At 50.4% G+C, this 16280-nt stretch overlaps 2 protein-coding genes across 2 annotated transcripts; both read right to left on the reverse strand.

The window, feature by feature from the left end:
* Window positions 1–918: 918 nt before the first annotated feature.
* Window positions 919–4608, reverse strand: LOC136365502 (G-protein coupled receptor 35-like). Its single transcript, XM_066326013.1, has 2 exons — window positions 4045–4608; window positions 919–2676 (listed from the first exon to the last, which is right to left on the reverse strand). The coding sequence occupies exon 2, from the start codon at window positions 2648–2650 to the stop codon at window positions 1715–1717; it is 936 nt and encodes a 311-aa protein (XP_066182110.1). The 5' UTR covers window positions 2651–2676; window positions 4045–4608; the 3' UTR covers window positions 919–1714.
* A 4649-nt stretch (window positions 4609–9257) lies between these two features.
* Window positions 9258–10461, reverse strand: LOC136365774 (G-protein coupled receptor 35-like). The gene has a single exon (XM_066326476.1). It carries the CDS (start codon window positions 10459–10461, stop codon window positions 9523–9525), a length of 939 nt encoding a protein of 312 aa, XP_066182573.1. The 3' UTR covers window positions 9258–9522.
* Window positions 10462–16280: the final 5819 nt, after the last annotated feature.

A 16280-nucleotide genomic window follows, 5' to 3' on the forward strand; every position in this document is an offset into this window, starting at 1 on the left:
AATCTGCTTTCTAGAAAAACCCCTTTGGAAGTTTCCTCCCAAAATGTGCCCTAAACCAAAACAAATACAGCAGCCCAGGCTGGGGTTGGGAGGTGTGAGTGGAGGTGTGAGTGTGGTACAGCCCAGCTCAGGGCTTGCGGTCTGCAGCTGCTGAGTGTTGTTATTGTTAGCTGTTTACTATTGCTAGATACTTGTTATTGAATCCCTATCATTAGTAGATATTTAGAATAGATTCTTGACAAGGAAAAGGCCTTGTCAAGCCTCTAAAGGGGGGAAATGATGCCTTAAGTTTTAGTTTTCATGTTTTTCAGATTCTGTGGTGCCCAGGGGTGCAGTTCTGGGCCTCACAGTCAGTGTCACTCAGCTCTTCACAGAGACATAACAAATCCTTTTCCTGCCGAAGACCAAGGACAACTTTCAACCCAAAAGCACAAACAAGGGTGGGCTGAAGGGAGAACACAAGAAGGATGGGACCTCACAACCTGAAGCTGTAAACGGAAAATAAAACCCCAACATGCAAATGGACCAAAACTTATAAAAATGTAAGACCTCATGACAGTTTGTCCATTTGTGACCATTCTTAGTCCACCTTGGGTGTAGCCCTGGCCAGGCTCCTGTCCTGCCCAAGGTGAATCCTAAAGGCCTTTCAATAAATATCTGCTTTTTTCTCTACCTCTGTCCAGTCTGTGTTTCAGGTCAGCCTTCCCAAGGCATCAGTTTCACCTACTTTGGTGTTTGTGGTAAGACCACCACGAGGTGGAACCCTCTGCTCTGCCTTAGAAATTCCCAGTCCCAGTTGGAGCTCATACCCAGTGCCCCTGGTTTGGACAGCAGGGAGCTGTCCCTCCTGGACAGACAGCACAGCAGGTCCTCTACCTCATCCACCACATTTTCCATTTAACTCATTAAGAAAGTGAATTTCCGTGCTAGTGACACAACTTTATTTAGGATGATTTCTTTGGAACATCTTTGTTACCACTTTCTTTAGACAAGCCTTTACACTATAAGGTTGAATAGAGTCCTAATACAAAATCCTTGTTTCCACTCCCCTGCACCAACTCTTTTATTTCATTTTAATGCCATTTGACTCAAACATTTTTGATGTAAAGTTTTTTCCCAGTACAAGCAATTGTACCTTCTTCTGATCTTGTATTGTAATGATGATCATTTTGTAGCTGTTACATTGCTGTACAGTTCTTTAAAGCAAGCTAAATATGCCTCTTCTGGGGTTTTGCACTATTAGCAACTAAAAACCAGTTTGTTTGTGACTTATGGAAACACCATCCTTTCTTTCTTTGCATGGTTTCATTCTGAATTTTTTTTTTAATTTGTTGGTACTTGGAATAGCCCATTGTTTTTTGTCACAGCTGCACAAACACTGATCCAAGGTGGGGATGAGAGACAAAACCCAACCAAGCCTATGCTTCTTTGGGTTTTGTGGGAAAATGAAAGACAGGGGATTTTTGGCAGGGGAAAGCGATCATTTTATGCAAATTTGTGTTAAGGCAGAGAATTGTCAGCAACAGTCTAGATTGTTAGATCAGGGTCTGGGCTGCTGTGGTTGTCTGATTCAGAGCTGAATCATGTATCTGAATGTTTCCCATTAGCAGAATGTCCCTCCATCCCACTATGTATAAAAAGCAAGCGTGAAACCCTGCTGGTGAGTCCCAGTCGAACACAGCAAATATAAAATGTGTGCTGTACGTGTTTTGTGTTAATGTGTTACATGTTGGAGCTGAATTTCAGCTCCTTCACTGCCCTCAGATTTGGACTTCGCTAACTTGGAAGATGCTTCCTTAAATTCCTTGTTGACAAAGTAGTAACAGATGGCATCCAGGCAGCAGTTAGTGTTGGCAAGGATGGAGGCGAAGTGCACGAAGTCGTTGATGCTCTGTATGGCCGCGCAGTCGGAGCTCAGGGAGTCCACCATGAAGCGGAGGAGATGCCCCAGGTACAGAGGCAAAAAGCATATGATGAACACGGCCACGTTTGCAGACACAATGTACGCAGCTTTCCTGGTTAGCTTTTTATTGTGGCCGTTTTGGTTCTTCTTTCTCCTGAGCTCTGCAATGGTTTGTATGGAGCAGTAACTCAGGATGAGCAGGGGTATGAAAAACCCTGTGATAACGGAGCACAGCGTGATCACCGAGGGCGTCGCAGAAGACTTTTCAAAGCAAAAATCATCTTCCCTTCGGTCCTCGAAGCTTTTAATGAGGGAAGTCTCACAGATGATGACTATCCAAAGGGATCCAGAGGCAAAAGCTGCCTTCAGCGGCGACCTCAGTGCCTTGGATCTCAAAGGGTACTTGATTGCAAGGTACCTGTCAGCGGCGATGAGGGTGATGATACCAATGCTCATAAAGCGGTTTATGAAATAGCCACCTTCCAGAACCAGGCACCACCTGTCTACCTTCAGGTGATGGAACTGGGACAGGGTTTTAAATGGCAAGGTGAAGAGCAGCAAGCAGTCAGCCACAGCCAGGTTGACCATGTATACTCTGGTTTCTGTCCATTGGCCGAGTTTGCAACAGAACACCCACAGCGCCAACACGTTCAGCACAATGCCCAAAACCAAAATTGGGGTGTAAACACACAGCTGGACAAGTGAAAATGTATCATAGGCTGTGATATTGCAGCTGCTGCTGTTCATTTTGGGACTATCGAAATGTACAGTTCCTGCAAAAGCAAATTAAGCCTTTTACAAGAGAGGTTCTGGATGGAATCAGTGATTAATTCTAATTGAGAGAGTTCATGAAAACCTGAAGCAGAGTACCTAGTGGGAAGAAGAAGGACATGGACACAAGCCTGATCAGTTCCGAAGGAGAGAAAAACTTAGATTTTCCCTGGGTCCTGTGCGGGGATGACTGCTCCTGGAGGGTGGCAGGGAAAAGGGCCTGGGCCCCAATTTTGGTACAGACTTGTATCAGGCAGCAGCACATATCCTGCAGCAAGAGATTATGTGAGCCATTGCAAACATTTGATAATGAGAAGGGGATACTTAAACCCAAGTCTCATCCTTTCCCTTATAGAAGGGCTCAGTGGAAGCCAGCCCGTGTCCTCACAGCCTAAAATGTTCCAGATGTGCAGAGGAAGGATATCTGTCCTTCCCTCAGTCATGAGATGTCTCTGCATCATTTCTCGTTAGTGGTACTATCACTAATGTAATATCATTAGTGATATTACATTACCAATTATTACTGTATCTCTTATTAGTGTATCTCTCACTAGTTTCAGGTGACATCAAATTCTGCACTGTGAGGGCTGCACTGAGAGTTGGAGTACTGGGTCTGCCCACTGCCTTTCGAGGATTGTCAAAGCTGACCTTTATCTCAGAAGTATTAAAGCAAACTGCCACAATTCCAAGAAAAAAGAGACTCCCAGGTGCCATGGCAGGAGTGTGATCAGCAGCCACGTGGAAGAGATGAGCTATGTTTGGTCTAGTGGGTGGTTTTATCACCTTGGATCTAAGGGCAAAATTGCTGTTTGCCCTCCAGCTTTGGAGGATTTAATGCACATTCTAGGTGCAACTGTTCATGGACAGAAAAGACCCAGGATGTCTGACACGTCTTTGGCTTTTCCCTGCAAGGGGAACGTGGCTCCATGGGGAAGGTTCATGGCTCTCAAAAGCATCCCTAGTGAGCAAACCATACGGCAGTGCTGCAGCATTTATTGCATCTGTGGGTCTTGGTTAGCTTTGAAAATCATGCAGCAGAGGAATCATGCCAGGAGACTTCTGAAGAGGTGAGGGAATGTGGTACAGCAGATACCTGCAACAGCTCTGTCCTCTGGACATGAGAAACGCATTACGAGTCCGTAAGATATAGGGGAAGATCGTAACAGGGAGACCTAAAAAAGATCTAGCAAAGGCTGACACAGCCCTTAAGCGTCCCAAAATGCGTCAGTATCAAAATGAACCTTTAAAAAATACATTGGCTCCATCCCTCTCTTTCTCCATCTCTATTCTGGGGTCCCACCATGGCTGGGGAAAGGCGATGCCTTGCAGAATTCAACTAACAGTGTCAGTAAATAGCCAGGAGAAATTACCTGTGCTCTTGCTGTCCTTGGAGAGAGCGAGTTCCTCCAGCCCAGGCGTGGAGCACAGTGCAGGCAGGATGAGCAGGGCTCCGTGCACATGACCAGCAAGGAGTCTCTGATAGCCGATTCCTGTTGGCCGTGGGAGCAGCAGCGCCGGCCGAGGAAGCGCCCGCACTCCTCCTGAGCACAGGGCAGAGCTTCCTCTGTCATCACCATTGGTGTGGCTTCAACACCTCCTGCCGACTGAGGAGCCTGCAAGAGTCCTGCAGGGAGGTGGAAGGCTTGTGTGCCATGAATCCCTGCAGCAGCTCCTCTGGCTGTGGAATAGCTTTGGGTTTTTCCTTTGCTTTACCTTCCATTGCCTGATGTTTCGCTGGGCAGTGCCTGTTGACTCTCCTCACCCAACAGACTGTGCTTGAAGGGGACCCATTGCCCTGGAAAGTCCTGAGGTCTCTCTCTGCCGCCAAGAATGCCAGTCCTGCTGGGATTGGAGCAGGAGTAGCTTCTGTTGTGACACTGCCTGAGCCCTGCGACAGAACAGCCCTAACAGTCCTGCAGCTGTTGGAGAGGTGAGGGCAGTGGTTTGTAGGCAGTTCTGTGATTATTATAAAGTGTTTCACTTTGAATCATAGTAGTTCTCTTGTCTTCCATAGTTGTTCTCAGCCAGCAATTCCGAGAAAACGTGGCACCACGACCCTGTGACCTGCTGACTTTGTGACTGCTCTGTGGTTGCAGGTGCCTGTGCTCCAGGGGCTGCTCTTGGGCTCCCCATGGCAGCCTGTCTACCAGAAAAGCTCAGACAAGCTGATCAATGGGCTTAAAAGTCCTGATGCTAGTACCTTGAATTGCTCTCTTGGGCAAACATATTTCCCCTTTCCACTTTCCAGGTCATCTTAGAGCAGCTTCTGGGGTATTTCTGCGTTGTCTGTCTGCACAGCACAAGCCAGACCTTGAGAATAACTCCATGCCAGTGGATGCTCACAACTACTTGAATGCTTACAAGTAGTTACTCACATATTAGCGTGCCTAGTTCATTGATCCCCAGTTACATTTTTATATCATGGTCCTTGTTGGTCCTTTGGTTTTCAAAGTCACCCAGCCTCTGGGTTGTGATAGTTTCACCACTGTATATAAAACTTTGCATCATCCTCAGGTGTTGTTCACACCCTCCTCTGGTCTATGTCCAGGCGATCACTGGTGGTATGAACCATGAGCAGTCAAAATCGTGCCCGGAGGGGCTCAGCTCATAGCACCTCTCCGGTGTGATGCTTCCCATCCACAGCTTGGTGCTGTGATTGCCAGATGAGGTTCTCATCAGCCCAGTGAGGTCTTAGGAGAGGGAGAAGCCGTGTCACCAGGCACAAAGCAGCTGGCCGTGAGCAGCAGGTTCACCAGGATGTGTCAAAGCCAGCTCAACACCAGCAACCAGCAGGCAAAGCTAGGATAAAGTGTTCTCTGTGGAGAACTTAATGTCTCCTGCTGAGGCTCTTGGGTGTGTGCCTGATTCCTGGCTACAGCAGCCTCAGGGTCCCCATCCTTCTCCCCACCTCACCTCCCCATCAGACACCCTCGCCTGCAGCTGCTCACGGTCCCCTCCTTCCATGCAGTCACAGGTTTTATCAGCCCTGCCCCGGAGCAGTGACTCGGTATTTCCCCTGCCTCTGCAGTTCTCAGCCTGCCTCAGTCCTGTGAGTGCTGTCACCGCGTGGCGCAGTGGAGGTGACACTTGTGCTGTGTTCTCCTTTCCCTGCTGGCAGCTCTGGGGCAGGGCACTCCAGGCTATTCCAGCAGCACTGCAGAGCACTGGTGTCTGCACAGGCTGCACTGCTGCCTGCAGCGAGCTCCAAAGGACCTTGCACTGACACCACCATCCACCACACTGTGCCTGGAAAAGGGATTTTCTCAGTGAAAGTCGCCAGTGGGACAAAATATTAGTGTAAGATAAAGAACCACTGGTACGGCCTGCTGACAGACAGATTGATGGGCTCCTGCCTCCTTTCCCTGCCAGGGAAAATCTCCATCTCCCCTGCACGTCTGTGTCCTGCTGGCTTCAGCTGCTGGAATGTCAGGGTGGGGCAGAGCGTTTGGCAAGGTGTGAGGGATATTGGTACCATCTCCACACACGGGAGAGGGACACAGGGCTCTGGGCTGCCCTGCAGCACCCGGCCCTGCCCCGTGTGGTTTGTTTCTTGCCTTTCTCACGGCAAGAAAGGATGGAGCAAGGACGGTGCAATTGCAGATCTCGACCAAAAGAGAACTGTAGGGTTGAGAGCAAAACATGTCATGTTACTTTTGACATGTCAAAGGCAGTTTGAGGCTAAGTGCAGCAACCCCACACAGTGACCAGCCCAGCCCTGGCTGTTGGGGCTGTTTCCCCTTTTCCCTTCCCCAGCACCACATGGAATAGTCTGAGACAGACAAACTCTGTCAGGGCTCACTGTGCTGCAGCCCTCCCCACGCTCTCCAGTGATGCCTTTTGGGCTACCTAAAAACAGAGGTCAGACAAACCTAGGGAATAAAAAGCAGTTCTGTTTATTGAAGGGCCTTCAGGTACATTTAGGGTAGACAAACCCACCCAGGGGCTGCACCCAAAAATGGACAATGGGTCATGAGTTTTCACACTTCTAGGAGTTTGATCCATTTGCACATTGGGGGTTAATATTCCAGTTCCAGCTTCAGGTAATGAAGTCATTTACCCCAAGTTTGCTCCCTCCAACTCATTTCTGTTTCCATCTCTGGGGGCCTGAGGCAGTGAGGTGTCCTTGATCCCCAGCCCTGGAGAGGAATTGTTGTGTCTGATTAAAATGGGAAATCAGCAGCTCACACTGTGTGTGGAGTTTAGAGTTATACACTCTATGAAGAATTGCAGGATTACAAATACATGAAAAACATAAAAGCTAAAATGCTGAGGCATCAGGAGCAGCAGAGACCAGCTGAGTATCTGTGTGCACACACTGGGCAGGGCATGGAAAAGCCTGTGCTTTCCAACTGCTTGACGCTGGTTCAGTGCTTGTGGAGCTCCCTGGAGGCTGCTGAGCTGTGCTGTGCCAAGGAAACCAAATCTGAGATGCCTCCAACACCTGAAAGCTGTACAGCTCCCCAGTACGTGTCCTTCAGCCCCCTGGAGCTCAAACCTCTGGTGAAAACTCAAGTTTCAGGCCTGCCCAAATGCCACCAAACAGCAAAATACTGTCTTATGCCAGCCCCTGCCTTCCATGCATAGGAGGGCCAAAAATGCTGTATCTGGTGGCTACTCACTCACTCACTCACTCACTCACTCACTCAAAAACAAGATTCTGAATTACTTTGTAGGCTTTTCTTTGTGTGGTTTTTGTGTTTGGGGTCTTTTTGTTCATTTGTTTTTGTTTTGTTTTGGGTTTCTTGGGGGTTTTTTGTTTTGTTTTGTTTTTTCTCTTAATCCTGAAATGGAAACCTTTATTAGCATTTTTTCTTTAAAGGCACAGGAAAGTTGTACCTTGCAGAAATGTTGGTAAAATGCAGAGGCTCAGCCTTGCTGTTTGGGGCAGCTGATGGACTTTGGCAACTGTGGCTGGTCCCCACTACCGTCTCCCAGGCTCTTGTGCGAGGAAATGGAAAGGATTTGGGGATAAGCGTGTCGCCATCCTCCTGGATTGTGATTGCAGTGCTGGATGGTGGCCAGGAGGTTGTGGCCCAGGGTCTGATAACTCATCTGTACCATTTACTGGGAGCACTCAGGGAGCTGAGGCTTTGTTCAGACTGAAGGAGGATGCCAGAAACCCATCCTAAACTTGGCAGATAAACCAGATAACAATTTTTCTTCTAGGTAGAAGATACATCTTCAGATAATCAGAAAGTTCCTTGCTCATCTTTGGGTTTCACTGTTAAATACCCTGCTGTAAGGCAGATCTTGTATGTCAGTAGCAAAGCTTTTTCTCCCAACCTCCAGTATAGGTTTGGCATTAAGAGTAGAGGACTCTGATGTATAATGGCAATAAATGAATATTTATTTATACATATATTACTATGATATTACATTGATATGCTACGACACACCTTTTTTTTCACTTGCAAAAGTACGGATTTTTTGTTTTCACAGCATTCAGTGGAAACAGCAAAAATAACTTAATGATAACAGGGATTGTAAAGTCAACTAATTTCCTCTTTACAAAGAGAAAAAGGAACACCTGTGAGACTTATATGTGAGGCCACATGTATAAAAGCATTGCAGTTCTGTATTTCAGAGTAGATGACCTATTTGGAGCCCACTGGCAATTGAACATGTTCTCCTTGTTAACTGGGAGAAAACATGAGCATGACTGAATCTGCAACAACACGCAAGTTGTTTGCTTTCTAGATTAACAGAAGGTTAACAGGTTGATATGAATCTTCAACTCTTTTTTCAAAATAATAAGAAACAATCATAATAATCTTTTTGGGACAGGCTTACATTATAAGCAAGGAGATGCAAGGTCTCAGAAGGAAATCCTAGGTTCAAAAATGTTTTTGAAGGCCCTCTGTGCTGTTCCTGAAGCAGAAGTGTTTTTCCTTGCTGAACTTGCCTGGATTGTAAGAGATGTCTGTCAAGAAGCCTCTTGCTTTCTGAGGGTACTTAATTGCAGCATATTTGTTGATGGCTACAGGGGTGACAACACTCACACGTGTCCTTAAGCAATAGATGGTTGTTAAGATTGGGCACTATTTGTCCCCCATATCTTTTCCTGTCTTTGAAAAGAAAATTTAGAAGGCAGAACAAGGGCTAAACAGTGTGCAATGGTTAAACTGGTCACATACACACACAGGCTACTAGCTCTCCTTGCAGTGAAATACCAGTAATGCCAGAGCATTAGAAAATACCCCAGTGAAGAAAACTGGCATGAATTACCAGCTCAATGACCTGAGTAGTTTCATCTGTTTTTATGGCGTAGTTGCTCACTGCAGCTTCCACCGTGTTGTCTGCCAAAGAATTGACACCAAGCAGGTGGATCTAATGTTTGGATACGGGACAGTTTCCATGCTGGGAACAGTCCTTTGCGTGTTTATGTGACCAGGGTCTAGTCAGTGGTTTCAGACCGTGGTCTGAACCCGTGTCACTGCACGATGACAGACTTGGAGGGGAACTGTATGTCAGTTGTTACTGGGGAAGTGAATTGCCTCTGAGTTTACATGAGCAGAATATGAGCTTGCAGTCCCAGGAGGAAATTTTTAGAGGTTTGCAAGTCAGAAGACACAGAAAGTGAAGGGCCATGAAGCCAAGCAAGACAAGCTGTCACCAGGAGGCTCCTGGAGCTGCGATGCAAACCACACAAGACTAGAGCTGGAGTCAAGTCACTGAGGACAGCAGGACAGAATTCAAGTGAACATCATACCCTTTGGACGAGTTTGCCCGTTTTTGTACATATGCCTATACCTACAATGATTACAAACACTGCAGGTGGTTCCGTTCCCTGTGCCTCAAAACTTGAGCAGCATTGTGGCACTCAACACCTGCCATGCACTGCACTCTGTTTATGTCATCACTGATTGCACAGGTGGCTGTGTCTCCTCACTTTGGTTCATCTTGGACCTCATAAATATACATTTGGGGAGCATAGACGATAACTCCGGAAATTCCTTGGCTGCAAAATAATAGCAAAATGCATCCAGACAGCAGTTACAATTTGCTAAGCATGCAGAGACCTTAAGATAGGTGGTAATTCCCGGCAGCAGAGAATGAGCTTCAGCAACTACCGCTGCATACCGCAGGAGCAGTGAGATGTGGAAAGGTGAGAAACAGACAGCAAACACACACAGGTTCACAGAAACTATGTGCACGGCCTTCTGGAATAGTTTTGTCTCATGGGGGCTTGTGGCCATCTTCTTTTTTAGACATCTGATGACTTGTACTGAGCAAAAAATCACAATCCCTAAGGGAATAAAATACCCACAGATACTGTAGTGTAAAGAGAAATACTCAGGTCGAATAGATTGTTTTCGAAAACAACAGCCTTCCCACTCTCTGCCATGTGGGAATAAATGGGAATAAATTATCAGTACTATCCACAGAAAGCCACAGATAGAAGCTGATTTCAGTGGGGATCGAAGAATTGTTGCTTTTAAAGGGAACTTGATTGCAATATATCGATCAATCGCAATCAGGGTGATGATAAAGATGCTCATAGGCATGTTTGTAAAATAGATTATTTGTATGGCTAAACACAGCTGGTCTATGGGGTGTTGATACTTGGTGAAATACAGCAGGAAAGGCAGGGTGAAGAGCAGGAAACTGTCTGCCACGATGAGGTTGATCATGTACACCTTGGTCTCAGTCCACCTCTTGATTTTGCAGCAGAAGACCCAGAAGGCAATTGCATTCAGTGGGATCCCCAGAGCAAGCACTGGGATGTAGACAACCAGCTGAAGCAGCACAATGCTACCCTGTGCTTTACTCTCGGTGCAGTTTTCCATGCTGGGCTCTTTCTGCAAGGGAAGAGTGCAGGGATGAGACTGAGCTCAGTGACAGGGTCTGTGCCCCCCTCTCGTGGCCGTGCACTGCTCATGTGGGCAGCCTCTGGAGGGATTCAGCACCAGCATTCCCTCAGCCATCCAAGCTACACTGTCACTCACTGCCAGCTTTGACAGAACCACTGAGACAGCCCTTTCTTGCTGCTGTTGCAGGGTTGAACCTGCCTCATCATCCCTCCAGCCCTGGTATGAACAGCTTGGGTCATAGAAAAGCAAAATGATAATTTTTGTTCTTACCTTTTCCTCTGCTGTGGTTGCCAGAACCGCTGGCTTTAGGGCAGCCCACATCAGAGCTGGGCAGCACTCCTCCTTTCCCCTGGGCAGCATTCCCCGTTTGCTCTCCACAGCCCTTGTCTACTGCTGAAGCCACCCCCTGGGTTTGCTCTGGGCCTTGCCAGACCTGAAAACATCCTCAGGGCTTGAGCCCTTCCAGCCCACTGACTTTGCTCCCAGGGGTAGTGTGAAGGCTGCTGCAGGCTGCTGAGGGGTGGGTGGCTGCTATGGGCAGGATTTGTGCCCCCTAACACAAATCCATTGCTGTGCTGGGGAGGAGCAGCTCAGCAGGGCTAGCAGCAGCCCTGGCAGATAACAGGACTCCAGAGGAAGAAGGGAAAGTGAGCACATGTGTCTGATCTCAGCCTTCAAAGGTAGGAAGCCAAAATTTTGCTAGGGCAGAAAACATAAATCCGAGAACTTCTACTATCTCCTGCTCCTCCTGTAACTATTTCAGGGCATTTGGCACCAGCGAGGAGGATGAATCAGACTTCGTCTGCAGCTCACAAAGGAAGTGTTTACGATGAGCCAGGCATGGAAAGCGCTCAGATTCCTACAATCTCTAACCAACACATAGCCTTGTAAGTCAGCAGCTTCTAACCATCAACATCTAAATTGTAGTGAGAATACATGATGGCACGAAGTCAGTGAACAGGTTTTCTCCTCCAAGATTGGGAGGCAGATCTGGCAACCCCAGAGGAAAGCACAGCACCTGCCCTGGCACCAGAACTGGCGTGGCAATACTGAACCACCGGCACACAGTCATTTTCAGGGTGGAATTCGTGGAGGAACTAACATACAGGCTGTGTCCTAGCGCAGCCTCACAAGTTTGGGCCACTCTGTGGTTTCAGCCTGTGCTGCAGCTGTTCCTGGCAGCCTGCTGTGGTCACCTTGCAGTGAAAAAGCCACTCACTGGCCTGAGGGACAGCTGAGCCCCCCGGGCAGGACGTGGCAGCCCCAGCGGGTCCCCGTGCAGGCAGAGATGTGGCAGCTCCCAGGGCCACGGGCCTGAGGCCAGGTGTCCCCTCACCTGAGGGAGCACTGATGGAACACTGCAGCGAGGGGCAAAGACCCCCCGAATGGGACGTGGCTGCAAAAGAGAGAGGCAGAAGAGCTGTGCCAGCAGGAGGGGACAAGGGCACCCGGCGTTGGCAGAGCCCCCAGCAGAGGTGACAAAAGCACACTGTGAGGGTCCGAGCAGAGCACACTGCCACACGCCACCGTGGGACAAGGACAAGCCTTTACCTGCTCCGTGTGAGGCCGACACCTGGGCGGGCTCCTCAGAAAGGCTGCGGGCACACGCCGTGCCTGGGCAGGGACAGAGACCCGCCGTGACACAGGGGACGTCACTGCGGGGCACAGCTGTCCCCGGGCTGTCAGCTGGCACAGCTGTCCTCGGGCTGTCACAGGTGTCCCCGGGCTGGAATAGCTGTCCTCGGGCTGGCACAGGTGTCCCCGGGCTGTCACAGGTGTCCCCGGGCTGTCACAGGTGTCCCCAGGCTGTCACAGCTGTCCCCCGGCTGGCACAGCTGTCCTCGGGCTGTCACAGCTGTCCCCGGGCTGTCACAGCTGTCACAGCTGTCCCCGGGCTGGCACAGCTGTCCCCGGGCTGTCACAGCTGTCCTCAGGCTGGCACAGCTGTCCCCAGGCTGGCACAGCTGTCCCCGGGCTGTCACAGCTGTCCCCGGGCTGTCACAGGTGTCCCCGGGCTGGCACAGGTGTCCCCGGGCTGTCACAGCTGTCCCCAGGCTGTCACAGGTGTCCCCGGACTGTCACAGCTGTCCCCGCGCTGTCACAGGTGTCCCCGGGCTGGCACAGGTGTCCCCGGGCTAGAATAGCTGTCCTCGGGCTGGCACAGGTGTCTCCGGGCTGGCACAGGTGTTCCCGGGCTGTCACAGCTGTCCTCGGGCTGGCACAGATGTCCCCGGGCTGGCACAGCTGTCCCCGGGCTGGCACAGCTGTCCTCGGGCTGTCACAGCTGTCCCCGGGCTGTCACAGCTGTCCCCAGGCTGGCACAGCTGTCCTCGGGCTGTCACAGCTGTCCCCGGGCTGTCACAGCTGTCCCCGGGCTGGCACAGCTGTCCTCGGGCTGTCACAGCTGTCCCCGGGCTGTCACAGCTGTCCCCGGGCTGGCACAGCTGTCCCCAGGCTGGCACAGGTGTCCCCGGGCTGTCACAGCTGTCCTCGGGCTGTCACAGCTGTCCCCGGGCTGTCACAGCTGTCACAGCTGTCCTCGGGCTGTCACAGGTGTCCCCGGGCTGGCACAGCTGTCCCCGGGCTGTCACAGCTGTCACAGCTGTCCTCGGGCTGTCACAGGTGTCCCCGGGCTGGCACAGCTGTCCCCGGGCTGGCACAGCTGTCCCCGGGCTGTCACGGCCCCGCAGTGCTGGACCAGCAGTGAACTCGGGAGCTCCACCAGCGCTTCATTTATCCCCTGATGTCCCTGAGCTGGAGGCTCTGGTGCCCTCTGTTGTCCCACTCTCAGCAGCTCACAGTGTCACCGTCAGATTTTCCGCCCACAGCCCGCTCCCCCTCCTCGCCTCCCCAACCTGGCAATTAAAATTGCATCTTTTCAGTCGCGGGAGAACGATTTCTGACATAAAGCCCCTAATGGCTGCAAATGGCCCTCCTGGCAGCAGCAGGCTCCGCAGGGAGCCCGGCAGGCTGTGCAGCCTCTGCTGCGGTGGCAGAGGGTCCCCGGGTGGGGACAGGGACCTTTCCGAGGGGACAATCGGTGCTTGTGCACCGGTGACAGAGAATCCAGGGACCCAGAGTGCCGCTGTCATCTGCGAGGTGACAGATGTCGGTGGCTGGCTCACGCTGTGCACAGCAGCCAGGAGCATAACTCTGCCCGTCAGCATCACTGGGAAGCCAGGTCATGGCAGTGACAGCCCTCCAGCGTGGCAGTGAGGTGCTGGGGCTTCAGGAACATGCCCTGCGGGTAGTTCACAGACATTTGGATGGTTTTTGCTGTCCACTGGCTACAGCAGTTGCAATCCCGTCTCTGTGAGCCAGCTGACAGGAGCCAGGCTGACTCCCTCAGGATTTGTCCCATTAATTCTTGTCTTGTCTTTGGAGCTGTCATGGTTTGACACTGGCCAAATGCCAGGCCCCCACCAGAGCTGCTCACTCGCCCTCCCCTGCCACAGCTGGGCAGAGGAGAGGGAAATTTAATAACGGGCTCCTAAATTGAGATAACGACTGGGAGAAAACACTCCCAGGGCAAAATAGGCTCATCTTAGAGATACAAAGTGAGATTATTACTAACAAAATCAGAGGAGGATAATAAGAAATAACGTAAGACCTTAAAACACCTTTTATTCTCCCAGCCCCTCCCTCCTCCCCACTGACTGTGCAGGGAGACAGAGCACGGAGATTTTGGTCAGTTCATCACCGAGATTTTCTTTCACTGCCTGCTCCTTCCCCTGTGAGGCCATGGGGGTCCCTCCCGAGGGAGACAGATCTCCATGAACTTCTCCAGAGTGGATCATGGGTGGATCTCTGCATCCCCACGGATCCCCATGGGCTGTGGGTGGATCTCTGCATCCCTGTGGATCCCCAAGGGCTGTGGGTGGATCTCTGCATCCCTGGGGATCCCCAAGGACTGTGGGTGGATCTCTGCATCCCCCGTGGATCCCCAAGGGCTGTGGGTGGATCTCTGCATCCCCCGTGGATCTCCAGGGGCTGTGAGTGGATCTCTGCATCCCCCGAGGATCCCCAAGGGCTGCAGGGGCACAGCTGCATCCCCCATGGTCTCACCACAGCCTACAGAGGAATCTTGGCTCCAGCAGCTGGAGCACCTCCTCTCTCTCCTTCTCCACTGACCTTGGTGTCTCCATATTCTTTCCTTTACCTGTTCTCATCTCCTCCTCTTCTCTGGCTAGAAAAAGCTGTGTCCTCCTTTGTTTTGATTTTCTTCCTAAATCTGCTATCACAGAGGCATTACCATCCTCTCTCAGTGGCCCAGGCTTGGCCAGCAGCAGGTCCATGCTCAGAGCCACCAGGGGCTGGCTCTGCCAGACACGGTGGAAACTTCCAGCAGCTTCTCACAGAAGCCACCTCTGTGGCCTCCCCACTGCCAAAAACCAGGCCGTGCAAAACCAACACAGGAGGTCATGTTCTCAAAGGTGACAACAGCAGATCAGGCGTCAGCTGTGGGCTCACTGAGGGTGATGTAGATCACAGGGAAAGATGTGTTTGTGGGCAGGAAAGACTCCTCCACACACTCTGAGCATTGTTGAGGCAGACTCTATGCCATTTTGGGAGTTTGTAACTTTAAGAAAGAGAGAAAGCCCAGTTCTAGACAGCCTTTATCCACTTCCTTCCTCCCCTGACTTTTCTAGGCTGCTGACTCAGGGAAAAATACACTTCCCTGATGGAAATGTTAGGGGTGTCAATGTGGGCAGGCTGAGGAAAGCCAGCCCCAGCTGTGTTCAGCCTGGGGGTCAGCCTGGTGGTAAATGCTGAGGCAGCAGTGAAATGGCTTTCCTGTGAGTGGGAGCTGTTCCGTGGGGTCATTGGTTGGAGACAGAGACGACACAAACACACTGAGTGTCCTCAGCAAACAGCCAGAAGTTTATTATGGCTGCCCTTTTTACAGGAGGTTTGAATTCCCCGGGTTTAGATGCCCAGTTCGCTGGGATCTCTCTCCTCCCAGGTCTCTGGCCAGTGGTGTGTCTGCATCTAGCCTTGAACAGGGTTGGCTGAGGGTCCCTGTCTGAGTTCAAAACTGTCCCATCATTGTTCACCCAGGGACTTGTTTATTGGACTAGGAGAGCCAAATTTGGTTTCTTACCAGATTTATTTGGTTTCTAGCCAGATTTATCTGTCCAGCTACCCACCAGCTGCACTGTGACAGGGAGGAACAGCCCTGCAGGGATGGCTGCTCTGAGGAGGTGTCTCTGTGCCAGGGCAGCGGGAGGGGAGCTGGCAGGACTCAGCTCTGAAATCTGGACTTTGTGCCTTTGTGGCATTGGACAAGTGTTGCTTTCATCCCAAAAGTGTTCCTTCACACCTGTCTGACCTGTTGAGTTGAAGGGGAGGGAGGCCAGTACAGCCTAGGCTGTTCTGAGGGGACATGTACTTCGTAATACGCCAGAACCACTGAACAGCCACCCAACCTGCCAAAGGAGTGGGATAAACGAAAACTGGACTAGTTTAATAATGCAAACCTGAAATACACAATGAGATACAATGCGATATGTACATTTGTACACGTTGGCAAGAAGGATCACTAGATTTTAGCTGCAGAAGGAACTAAAGGGGTACATGGCTCACCTGTCTTCCTGCAAGAGTAACAAGCAGGTCCTGGAGGGTGGAATGGAGGCACATTAACAACAAGTGATTACATAGACACTTTCCCACATCTCTGTGACCTATCTGTTTAATGGAAACATAGAGTATAAATTTCTAAACCTACATGAAGTATGAATTTCTAAACCTAACAAAAAACTTTCTAGAGAAAAAGAGCAATATTATGCCAATAGCCC

This window comes from Sylvia atricapilla, chromosome 10, assembly GCF_009819655.1.
Source record: "Sylvia atricapilla isolate bSylAtr1 chromosome 10, bSylAtr1.pri, whole genome shotgun sequence".
Lineage (NCBI taxonomy): Eukaryota > Metazoa > Chordata > Aves > Passeriformes > Sylviidae > Sylvia > Sylvia atricapilla.

Coding starts and splice junctions, on each gene's coding strand:
- LOC136365502 (XM_066326013.1), bottom strand. CDS start 2,650: ATGAACAGCAGCAGCTGCAATATCACAGCCTATGATACATTTTCACTT.
- LOC136365774 (XM_066326476.1), bottom strand. CDS start 10,461: ATGGAAAACTGCACCGAGAGTAAAGCACAGGGTAGCATTGTGCTGCTT.